Source organism: Anolis carolinensis, chromosome 5 (assembly GCF_035594765.1).
Source record: "Anolis carolinensis isolate JA03-04 chromosome 5, rAnoCar3.1.pri, whole genome shotgun sequence".
In the NCBI taxonomy this organism is placed as follows: domain Eukaryota; kingdom Metazoa; phylum Chordata; class Lepidosauria; order Squamata; family Dactyloidae; genus Anolis; species Anolis carolinensis.
Window position 1 is genome coordinate 85660626 of NC_085845.1, and position 12903 is coordinate 85673528.

The 12903-nt window shown below is 36.6% G+C and overlaps 1 protein-coding gene across 3 annotated transcripts in view; it reads left to right on the forward strand.

Annotated features, from left to right (window-relative positions):
• The window catches only part of fbxl13 (F-box and leucine rich repeat protein 13), a 61330-nt gene that overhangs the window by 40675 nt on the left and 7752 nt on the right, over nucleotides 1–12903 (forward strand). For 2 of the 3 annotated variants that reach the window (XM_062983537.1, XM_062983539.1), the window contains 6 exons: nucleotides 21–119; nucleotides 654–771; nucleotides 920–1082; nucleotides 1439–1558; nucleotides 3479–3605; nucleotides 4329–4412. In XM_062983537.1, coding sequence (XP_062839607.1) covers nucleotides 21–119; nucleotides 654–771; nucleotides 920–1082; nucleotides 1439–1558; nucleotides 3479–3605; nucleotides 4329–4412 — 711 coding nt within the window. The remainder of the gene's footprint in view (nucleotides 1–20; nucleotides 120–653; nucleotides 772–919; nucleotides 1083–1438; nucleotides 1559–3478; nucleotides 3606–4328; nucleotides 4413–12903) is intronic. The other variant, XM_062983538.1, reaches the window with a different exon arrangement.

The following is a 12903-nucleotide window of genomic DNA, read 5'->3' on the forward strand; positions in this document are numbered from 1 at the left end:
TTTTTGTTTCCAAAAATCAGATCACAGTGGAAGGCTTCAGGAATATTGCGAAGAGCTGCAGTGGGATTCAATATCTGACAATTAATGAAATGCTCACTCTGACAGACAGGTGTATTCAAGTAAGGAATTAACTCTCAGTTTTGTACAGCTTTTTGTCTCAATGCTAGTTTTGTAGTTATGGGCAAAAACAGATTGTATGGAGAGAAAAGCATGAAGTATAATGCAGGAACGTGAGCAAACTACCAGAGGAGGAATGGGATGTTCCATCCTTCTGCTTCATGCAGCATAGAAATGCAGCAGGTTGCTCAATTTTGGGACTTATTTCAAGGATACTTTTATACATAAGAAATTAGTTTTACAGAAAATATGTTCTGCTGATTTCCAGTGCTATATATTTCCTGTCAGATCATTAAGTAATAGAAACACTATTATGTTTAGCAAATTTTGATTGTGTTTCTGCTATGTGGATTTTTAATGGAAGATATTCTGTTTTTGCAGCAACACAATAACATAATATGTCAAATTTGGGGCCACTTGTAAATATTAGTGTTTATTTGGATTAGATAAGATAGAAAACCTAGTGTTTATCTTTATAAAATGTTTTTTTAATAATGCGAGGCAATACATATAAACATTTCACTTTTTCATTAAAGGGTTTAACTGAAAAGTGCAAACAAATTGTATCTGTTGAATTCGATGAGTCTCCACATGTTTCTGACACAGCTTTTAAAGCACTTGCTGAATGTCAACTTGTTAAAATGAGGATACAAGGTTAGTGTTTTCTGCAAAAATTGGCCATTTGTATTTAAGAGGGTTTTTTTTACTTCAGTAGAAGTATCTCACTGATACTGTTCAGTTATCGAAAAGGCATTCTATCCTGCATCAGTGCGACTAGTCTGCTATTGTGTTCTTTCAACAGGGAGTAATCGTGTTACTGACCAAACCTTCAAAGTGATAAGCAAATTCTGGCCCAAAATAAAACATATTTGTGTGGCTGACTGCCAGAAAATAACAGATGTTGCTCTCAAGCTTATTGCAGCCCTGGATAATATTATTATACTGAATTTGTCACATTGCATAAGGTATTTTTTATTCAGATGGTATCTACTCAATGAAACACAATTTATCTTAATATTGAATGCCGCTGTTTTTGCTTGCAACCAACTCTTGAAATGAAATGGTATTAAAATGATTGAGCCGTACTTCTAATCAATTATGGTTAGATCAGTCAGTCTGATGTAACGTATTTGTAACTAATCTCAAATTCAGTTTGTAGATATGTAAACTTTTGCAACTAAACAAATTAAAAACCATAAAACTAGCAGTATATATATTTCAGTGGTTGGTGATGGTGTATTAGTATAAGTATAATATTATTAAAACTTATTATTGGTATTATGCACAATATGAGAGAATTCATTTTCTGTTCACTTTCTAGAATCAGCGATGCAGGAATAAAGTTATTTGTTGATGGTAATTCAGGCTCAAGAATAAGGGAATTAATCTTATCCCATTGTTCCTATGTCAGTGATATTGCTGTTGCCAAAATAGCTCAAAGGTACTATACTGCAATATGTTATATTTTGATTATGCTTAGCAATTAGAAATATTGACAGAGTTTTGATTGGATATCTAACTTGTTCTGTTTCCCATTTCATGCATATGTCCTTGGTCATAATATACCAGACATTTACAGTAATTGAGCTCTGGAAATCACTGGAACCCATAGCTCATATGTAAGCATATTTAATTAAAAGTCATTTTAGTAACTTGAAATCTGAATACTACAAGCTACTGGACTATGGTATTAAACAAACCTAAGTAGTCCTATAGATAAACATGGCACATAGAATTGATAAAAGAAAGGCAAAACATTATGCATCTTCCCTCAATGTACCCATATAATAATAATTTAGAAGTGCAAAAATTGCATTTGAATTCCCCCCCCCAAAAAAAATGTTTATTTATTTATTTATTTATTTACAGTATTTATATTCCGCCCTTCTCACCCTGAAGGGGACTCAGGGCGGATCACATTAAGTACATATAGGGCAAACATTCAATGCCCATAAACACATCGAACCGAGACAGAGACAACAGACAGACATACGCAGAAGCAATTTAACCTTCTCCTGAGGGGATGTTCGATTCTGGCCACAGGGGGGAGCAGTTGCTTCATCATCCACTCTGATGGCACTTCCTCACTTCCTCATTCCAACGTTGTAAATTAGTTAAACTTGCCTCCCCACTTTTTATAAGTGGTACCTTATTTCCTACTTGATAGATGCAACTATCTTTCGGGTTGCTAGGTCAGCAACGAGCAGGGGCTATATTTTATTTTTAATTGACGGGTGCTCACCCCACCACGGGCTGGCCTCGAACTCATAACCTCATGGTCAGAGTGATTTATTGCAGCAGCTGTTTACCAGCCTGCGCCACAGCCCGGCCCCAAATGTAGCTTTGTGTGTCTGAGAATCCATCTACATTGACCATTTAATACAATTTCAAACTGGCATTGAAAAAAGTAATTTCAGTGGAATCAGTTTAAATCACCCAAACCAGAGAGCATATTAATGGCTTTTGTGCACTTTTGTGGTCATTTGTTGTCTTGCCACAGCAGTTTGAAGCTAGCTTTGAATGTCATTAAATGGTCAATTTAAAATGGGGACTAAGTAGTGCTTACAGGGCTTGTTATCTTCTATGAACTCTTGAAGGAAAAAAGCATTGAGTTCCAACATAGTGTAGTAATTTCAGTGTTGAACTGTGATTTTGGGAGATGAGAGTTCAGATCCTCACTGAGCTATGGAAACCTGCTGGATGACTGAGGGTTAGTGACATTCTCTCAGCTTAAAGGAGGCCAGTGCAAACCAGTGAATAAATCTTGCCACAAAATACTATCGTACCATAAGTCAGAATTGACTTGAAGACACATAACAACAATGAAAGAGAAGACATATCAACCCGTTATATGTCTTCTGTAGTCAGAAAAAAAAGTACAGTAAAAATCAACACTGTACGAAGTTCCTTCTTATGAGTATTGACTCAGAACTTTTACAATGCTGAATTATCTTTCTTAAAAAGAATGGATTAATCAGTAAAATCAATTATCATTTTTTAAAATGATCAACTTATATATTATTTTTCATAAATGTTATCAGAATATCAGAAGATAATCACAATCCCTATGTGCTTGGCATTCACCATTTATAGTGACCTGACAAATTTCATAGGGTTTGCTTAGGCTGAAAATACTCAGAGATGGTTTGCCATTGCCTTCATCTAAATTATAGCCTACAGCTGATATTTCTTGGTGGTTCCCTGCCCCAAGTATTAACCAGGTGTAATCCTGCTTGGCCTCCAAGATCAGAGGACTTTGGGACACGTATTTTGGATAGTTGCCAGTTCAGCAGAACATTGAAGTCAAAGGCTGTATGACATACAGAGGATAAGAACAAAAACATTTTTTTGTCTTCCTTAGGTGCCACAGTCTGATCTATCTGAATCTATGTCATTGCCGTGCTGTAACTGATTCTGGGATTGAGGCACTGATCATGATGCCTTCATTGGCTTACATTAATATTTCCGGAATTGATGTCACAGATCAGGTGAAAACAAATGGACATAGGAATCTGTGCTATCTATAGTTCTTAAAGTATTGTAATAAAACAACAAGAACTGTATATACAATATTCAAATTGCAAATATTTATTGCATACCATTGAAAATTTTGATTCCACATTCTACATATAGAGTAGAAAAATTACTTTAGCATAATCACCAATTAATCCTAAATGGAATATATGTTAGGAATGTAAATTTCTTTTCCACATTTTCTTGTTCTCAGTGAGAAAAAAATGCTTCTAAAAACTGACAAACATGTGAGTTGTCATCCCTAAATCTGAGTAAAAATATTGGTTTTTTTCTTCTAGCCAGCAGAATCAATCAAAGTTTTTAAAGTTGCATTTTGCATCTAATCAGAAGAAAAACTGTTGGGTAAAGTCCCAAAGTGTGAAAAATCATTGGAAAAATATACAAAAATGCTTGTAAATTTTGGTCAGAGCAATTAAAACAGCTTTCAGATTATTCATTCTTATATGAGACAATAAAATTAGCATAGATATATGCTTATACCAACTATCTTCAGTATAGGACCTGGATAATTACATTTAATTATATACAAAGCATATAAATTCTTCCTTCTATTAAAAAAATCTTACAGCAGAGATTAATTCTAAAAGAGGAAAAAATACATTCTATCAAATAATCGTTGTGCTATATTAGTGATTCAACAACTACAACCTAGTATTTGTCTAATCTACTATTTATAGGCTTTGGATACTCTTGGCAGACTGTCGAAATTGAAGGAGATTATTATATCAGAATGTCAGCATATTTCTGATGGAGGAATTAAGGTAAAATATGAGTTTTTACTCATTATATATACAGTAGAGTCTCACTTATCCAACATAAATGGGCCGGCAGAATGTTGGATAAGCGAATATGTTGGATAATAAGGAGGCATTAAGGAAAAGCCTATTAAACATCAAATTAGGTTATGATTTTACAAATTAAGCACCAAAACATCATGTTAGACAACAAATTTGGCAGAAAAAATAGTTCAATACGCAGTAATGCTATGTAGTAATTACTGTATTTATGAATTTAGTCCCAAAATATCACAATATATTGAAAACATGGACTCCAAAAATGCGTTGGATAATCCAGAACATTGGATAAGTGAGACTCTACTTGTATATTTATATACCTAATAGTTCACGGCATAGAAATTTGTAGTGCATTTATGGGAAGCCGAGCTCTGAACTGGAGGATTTCTGTACACAACACATATGAGGTTTGCATCTATGCATAGACCAATCTGGGAACTTTCCAAAGCTGAGCAGTCAGGCAGGAAGCTCCTCCCTCCATCACTACAATGGACAAACTTCTAGAGTAAGTTCATGCTGTTCTTACACAGTTCCTTTTCAGCTGCTTTATTTGCTAAACCACATCTTTTCTCTTAACATATAATGGCAACCAGAGTGATATTCCAACTTCAGATTATGAATACAACTGTGGGTAAAGTTACAGTAGCATACTAATTGTGAAATGTGGGAAGAGATGAAATTCAGCACAATAATTTAAACTTTAGCTTGAATGTGAAATTACAGCCACTGGCAGTTTGCCCTTCCCTTGTAGGGGAGTTTGTTTTAAAAAGGATATGTTTTTGGCATAGCAATCCCAATAGGATAGTAATAAGATAAATGCCTGGAGACATAACTTTGAACAGAAAATTAATTGTGGACACAGATCATTCTGCTCTGCATTAAAAACCATGCCCTATGATTTGATCTTAATAAATAGAATGCTGAATAAATGCCAAATAATATGCAAAATAAAAATATAAGAGTGAGAATAGATTTCTGGGGAAAAGTCAATGGAAATTTCAAGGGAAGCTGAAACAGTTGTCAAAGTCAGGAATGATGTTGCCACTTCAGAACAGAGGGAAACTTTTACAAAACCTTGATTTCAGGAAAGGGAAAATGGATGTAAGTAGCGAAAGTTGTTCTTCTAGAAGAAATGTACTAATTGTGTTAGAAACAAAATAGTTGATGTATTAAAATCTATATTTTGAAGTGAAATCTATATTCGGGAGAAATCTGGCTCACTACCAGTGATCATTACACTATGCAGCAGAAGCAAAACAGTTGCAAAATAGAAAACATTAACCATGTTATGACATACTGTTTTCCATCATGAAACCCTAGCATTCATCACTCTACAGATATATATGTTACTTCAGGGTCTACAGATACACAGAGCAGGATTTAATTTTGCTGCTTTCTCTTTCAAGCATATGGTGATGCATAGCAATCATTTGCTGGAATAATTTATTCCATGAAGAATTAGTACTAATGGAGTTTCCAGTATGCTCCCATGTTGAGTATGATGTAATTTTAAGAGCAACAGTATATGACTTCAGATATCTTCTCTAATTTATAGTAAGCTCTCTGGACTTTTATGGAGAAATCCAGAAAAACATTTACAGAATTTGTGTAGAGCTAAAAAAATTACTTCACTTTCTTTCTGTATAGTCAATTCCCTGAAGTGGATAAAAATGTCTTAAGAAAATATCTCATTGTTTGATATAATAAGTTTAAATCACTTCCCTACATGAAGTGTGAAAATTATCTTTTGCACAAACTGAATCCAACTGCCAGTACTCTGGTTAACAAGAAGGAAATAATATGATTATTGTGCTGAACAGAATTATTCTTCTTTTCTAGCACCACAGATAGATTGCACCTAGATTAAAAATCTGAAATTTTCCAAATTCTCTTCTTTCTACCATGAATGTTGACCACTCTCTGGTATTATATTGAGAATGATTCCTTTTGTTTATGAACTTTATAGAATCATAGAATCATAGAGTTGGAAGAGACCTCGTGGGCCATCCAGTCAACCCCGTGCCAAAAAGCAGGAAAATCGCACTCAAAGGACCCCCAACAGATGGCCATCCAGCCTCTGCTTAAAAACTCCCAAAGAAGGAGCCTCCCACACACTCCAAGGCAGAGAGTTCCACTGCTGAAAAGCTTTCATAGTTAGGAAGTTCTTCCTAATGTTCAGATGGAATCTACTTTCCTGTAGTTTGTAGCCGTTGTTCTGCGCCCTAGTCTCCAGGGCAGCAGAAAACAAGCTTGCTTCCTCCTTCCTATGATTTCCCCTCACATATTTATACATGGTCATTATATCTCCTCTCAGCCTTCTCTTCTGCAGTCTAAACATGCCCAGCTCTTTAAGTCCTTCCTCATAGGGCTTGTTCTCCAGACCTTTGATCATTTTAGACGCCCTCTGGACACATTCCAGCTTGTCAATATCTCCCTTCAATTGCAGTGCCCAGGATTGGACACAGTATTCCAGGTGTGGGAGGGGTAGCATGACTTCCCTTAATCTAGACACTATACTCCAATTTATGCAGACCAAAATCCCATTGGCTTTTTTAGCTGCCGCATTGCAATGTTGACTCATGTTTAACTTGTCCACGAGGACTCCAAGATCTTTATCCTTCACCTTTCTACCTAAAAGATGTTCAAGGTGGTTAAAAATGTGTTCAGGAGATATGCACAAACTATTGGTTTTTCTATTTCAGTTACTCCTCAAGGGAGAGGCATACTGGTCCCAAGAGCAATAGGTTATACAAAGGTTAACACAAAAAATATATATTTAGTTTTAATCCACTTTTCATAAATGAAAAATCACCATGCTTTTCAAAGGGCTAAATTAGATTAACCTTTGCTATCCATGATTGGAATTGCCATCTCTTTACATTTATATCAAAAGCAGCATGTAGAGAGAATTGTCTTTCTTAAATGAGTAACAGAAACTTGGGACTTTATAACAGAAAAGAGGGTTAACAGAGACATTCTGCTTTTCTCCATATCTTCCAAAGAGCTGCTGCAGGGAATTTTCCAGCCTTCCAGAGCATGATTGGGAGCAGATGGAAAAATGTCTATCTTCCTGTTAGGTTTATGAGCCTATTCCTTAAATTCATGCACTTCACTTCCCTGAGAGGTGAGATGTTCCAGGAGCCAAACATTTACCTGACTTTAGTTTCCTTTGCAAAGAGCTTATTAGATACATTATTTTATATTTGAATTAATCGTTGAAGGCTGTGATGGAACCCCTATCTAAGTTCAAACCCTTGGGCTCAAGTCACCTGCCTTGTCTTTTTCCTGTCGGACTTCTCTCTGAGTTCAGATTTCCAGGCGGCTGCTATTCTGGATAGTTGGCTGTGTTGATCAGTGTGTTATGTACTGTGCAGCATGATCATTCTTAAATTAAAAACAGAACCAGTAGATTTAACAATTAAATCAATCATGAACTCTTGCTACATACTTGGTTCTTAAAACCCTGTTTTGATCTTATTTGTTCTTCTTCTAACTCCTGCTCTATGTTACTCTTTAACAGACAAGCCTTCGGTTAATAGCCCTTTCTACTATAGGCTCCCCTTCACACCATTCCATAAGGTGTAATTGGATGGGTTCTTACCCAGCTTCTCATTTTACCAAGATGCTTTCTACTCAACAATGGCAAGATAGGAAGTTTCAAGCAGGCAGTTCTTTTCAAACCCCCAATCTTGCAATGTGTATTATGTGCCTTCAAATGTTCTGTTGACTTATGTCAACCCCATTAATTTCAAAAGGTTTTCTAAGGCAAGGAATATTCAAGAGGTGGATTTTCCAGTTTCTTCATTTGAAATACGGCTTACAGCACTTGGGATTTATTGGTGGCTTCGCATCCAAATACTAACCAAGACCGTGTTTAGCTTTCAGGATCAGACAGGGATGTTTGCTTTTAGGATATTTAGGCCATTACTGCAATATTATTAGAATATTGTTTCATCACACCCATGAACCTTAATGATAACTATGTCTCTTTTAAGTCACTAAAGAGCAGTATTACTCAGTGCTATTTCCAACATTTTCTATGCTTCTTATGGCTCTTCCATACAGCCACATAACCCAGAATACCTAGGCAGATAATCCACAAATATCTGCTTTGAATTGTGTTATCTGAGTCCACACTGCCATATATTCCAGTTCAATGTGGATTTTATACAGGGACCATAGACAACATGGAAAAGATGGTGGGAACAACATTCACTGTTATTTCACCAGTTTCTTCCTTTTTCCTTCATATTTCCTTTAATAGTAGTAGTATTCAAAAAAACTCTAAAATCAGGACAGCAAATAAAGAACAATACTGAGAAAACGGGAATTACAGACAAGAAACAATCAGGGCCAGCTAACACATCCCAACAAAGGATTCCTCCCAGGCAGGAAACAGCCAGGCTTTGAAGCTGCCAGTCTATTCAATGCTAATCAAGCTGGCCAATTGCAACATTCACACTTGTCTTAAACAGACAAGAAGTCTTTCTCCCACCCTGGGCTTTTCACAGATATATAATCCCCACTTGCCTAGTTTCCAACTGACCTCACAACCTCTGAGGATGCCTGCCATAGATGTGGGCAAAATGTCCTTTCGAAACATGGCCATACAGCCCAGAAAACTCACAGCAGTCCAGTCATTCCGGCCATGAAAGACTTCATCAACACATTTAGCATCATTTTAACTATTCAGTGTTATATTTAGCATCTATAATTTATTAGAACTGTGATGCTGCTAATTTATTTATTGCCACAAAAGTTACACAATATGATTTATAAATGTTATTTAAAACACAGAACTATGTTGTTCTTTAAAATATGGAGCTTACAAAGTCTAGTGGCTTTTTCCCCATTTTCCAAATGATTCATTATAACTTTGGTATTTCATATATAATATTAAGTCTTGGACGTTATTATTTTTTCTTAACCACTTGATATGTTTGTGGATGTATATCTATGAATAGTAATATTTTTCTGGATGCTGAGAGCACAGAACAGTAATTATATACAGCTTAGAGAAAAGTTAATTTGATTAGTTTCCACAGGGCATTTAAATTTAAGTTGAAATCTCTTTCATTGATTACACTTACTGTTTAGCATTGTGCTTGTAATACTGCATTTCCCTGTGAAAAGGTATCAATAATTCACTGAAAGGAGTGGTATAAACTTGTTTCTTGACAATAGTTATAAAAACTCAAATGGCCTCTCTCTTTTGGTTGCCTCCAAACGGCAAAATAATTTTCACTCATGTCTGGAAAGATTTTTAGTAGTAAGAAAATTGATCTTGATTGATCTGGCAAGTTATTCAAAATAATAGCAAATGATAAAGTTGACCCAACACTCTACTTTGAAAGTTCTCATAAGGAAAGGCAGAGTGTAAAATGTTTAACAATGTACTTACTAATAGATTCTATAACATCCCAAATTGCGTGGCAAACTAGACTGTTTTCAAGATCTGGAAATATTGTTTCTGCACTGAAAGATATTAATACCTCTACTGTTCAAGACATGTAAGATGACCTGCAGTGCAACAGACTAGCCTACTTCCTTCCCATGCTGCATTGCCACACATTTTTTGACATGGGCAATATTCATGTAAAATCCACAAAGTCCAAAGACTAGTACATGAACAGTTTGTGACAAAGCCATGATATTGTAGGTTGAGCATCCTCCCTGATCTGAAATCTGAAGTGCTCCAAAATCTGAAACTTTTTTGCCATCAGTCACCTGCCTCTGCTTTTGAGGTAGCTGCTGCAACACTTCTCCTTATGAGTCGCTTTGAGTCTCCTGGTGGAGGAAGAAAGTGGGGTATCAATAAACATAATAATAATAATAACAATCAGAAACCCCTCAAAGCACAGCAAACAAAAAACCAGTACAAGAAAGCCACACTACAAACTAGAGCTGACAGCTGGCACAACAAAACATTGCATGGAAAGTTCCTTGACAAAATTGAAGGAAAAGCTGATAAGGAAAAGACCTGGCTCTGGCTCACGAATGGGACCCTGAAGAAGGAGACAGAAGGCCTGATCCTTGCAGCCCAGGAGCAAGCCATCAGAACAAATGCAATTAAGGCCAAGATTGAAAAATCAGCTGATGACCCAAAATGCAGACTGTGCAAGGAAACCGACGAAACCATTGATCATATCCTCAGCTGCTGTAAGAAAATTGCACAGACAGACTACAAACAGAGGCACAACTATGTGGCCCAAATGATTCATTGGAACTTATGCCTCAAGTACCACCTGCTAGCAGCAAAGAACTGGTGGGATCACAAACCTGCAAAAGTAATGGAAAATGAGCACGCAAAAATACTGTGGGACTTCCGAATCCAGACTGACAAAGTTCTGGAACACAACACACCAGACATCACAGTTGTGGAAAAGAACAAGGTTTGGATCATTGATGTCGCCATCCCAGGTGACAGTCGCATTGACGAAAAACAACAGGAAAAACTCAGCCGCTATCAGGACCTCAAGATTGAACTTCAAAGACTCTGGCAGAAACCAGTGCAGGTGGTCCCGGTGGTGATGGGCACACTGGGTGCCGTGCCAAAAGATCTTAGCTGGCATTTGGAAACAATAGACATTGACAAAATTACGATCTGCCAGCTGCAAAAGGCCACCCTACTGGGAGCTGCACGCATCATCCGAAAATACATCACACAGTCCTAGACACTTGGGAAGTGTTCGACTTGTGATTTTGTGATATGAAATCCAGCATATCTATCTTGTTTGCTGTGTCATAATAAAATAACAATAATAATTGTTTGCAGATGTGGGTGACTGGTGGTTTCCCTGGAGATCTCCTATATCCGCAGTCTCTCAGGCCCCTTCTACACTGACATATAAAATCCAGATTATCTGCTTTGATAATCTGGATTACATGGCAGTGTAGAAGGGGCCTTAGTCTCACTCCAGCCTTTCATCTCCTACACAAAACAAGTAGCTAATGAGTGATATGCAAGGCTGGAGATTGATGTGCAGCTGGAGAGAGAGGCAAGACTCTGAAATGGCAAAAGGCATGGATTCACATCAAGAACTACACTTGGATCCATGTCATTTCATAGCTCCTCAAGTCTCTTTCCAGCTGCTCACACAAATGCAGGATATACTAGATGCATTCCAAAATAAAGACAAAAAAATTCCAAAATCCCCAGTACTTTTGATTCCAAACATTTTGGATAAGGAATACTAAACCTATAATAGCAAATATATGGGATAAGTTCAGTGATGTTGCTTATTCTTCAAACAGCACATGCACATTCATTAACTACAGACAGTATTTGTTGTCAAAGTATTTTAGAGGATAAAGCAAGAGAGAAGAAGGGGGAGAAAGGAAGCAAGAGAGAAAATAATCCATTTTGCTGCTTTGCCAGCACTATTATAATGTGCACTTATTAATTCCATCAGATGTTCTACTATTTTGAGTACTTAAAGCAGAAAGAACATAATGATCTATTAATAATGATAAACAGATACTGCATCGTTTTTCTATTGCAATCTGATTACATGATCTCATAGTGGGTATAAGGAATGTGGATAATCAACAGATCTGAACTTGAACGAATAGTGAATTGGTCTATGAGTTGTGGGCCATCATGGTGTAGTGGCTGGATTTTGGATTATGACTCTTCCATAATTCAGCCATTAGAAACCCACTGATGCCTTTGGGCAAATCACTCTCTCAGAAGAGTCGGAAGCGACTGAATGAATAAACAACAACATAAAGTTTGTATGTCTTGTCTACCACATTGGAAAGTTATGAAGCTACCACATTGGAAAGTTATGAAGTATTGCCTCTGATACAGAATCTCAGGCTGTACATTTTCTGAAGCTTTCTATCTGGTGATAGCCATCCTTTTTCTAGATCCTGTTCCTTAGTTGTTGGTGGATTAAGATTTTGTTCTGCACCCTAATATAAATCCTAGTGTACAATTTATTTTTATTATGTTACTGTAGTGTAATTTACAAGCATATTTCTTTATATAATTTTAAATTTGCTTTTGTCATAACACATTTGAATAGTTTTTGACTAATTAAAGAGAAACATACATACATTTCAAAATCAATAATATACCATACCCTAGGCAAATGGCTGGAAGCAAAAGGTAGTAAATGTTCCTGTTTTCATCCTTTCATGAGTGAAAGGTTATACCAAGTTTGGGAGGAAACTGGTCTACCGTTTATGTGCTTGCAGGCATAGGTTGAGATACTGGTTTTGACAATAGAGAAGACTCCATATGAAGGCTTCTGTCACTTGGGATTGAATGGAGAGGTTCAATTGTGAATCACAATCGGTACAGGATTAGCCCCTAGTCATTTTGCTTCCTTGGGCAAGATGATGTGATTCTGTCATTACATACAGCAGCGGTTCTCAACCTGGGGTCCCCAGATGTTTTTGGCCTACAACTCCCAGAAATCCCATTTAGTTTACCAGCTGTTAAGATTTCTGGGAC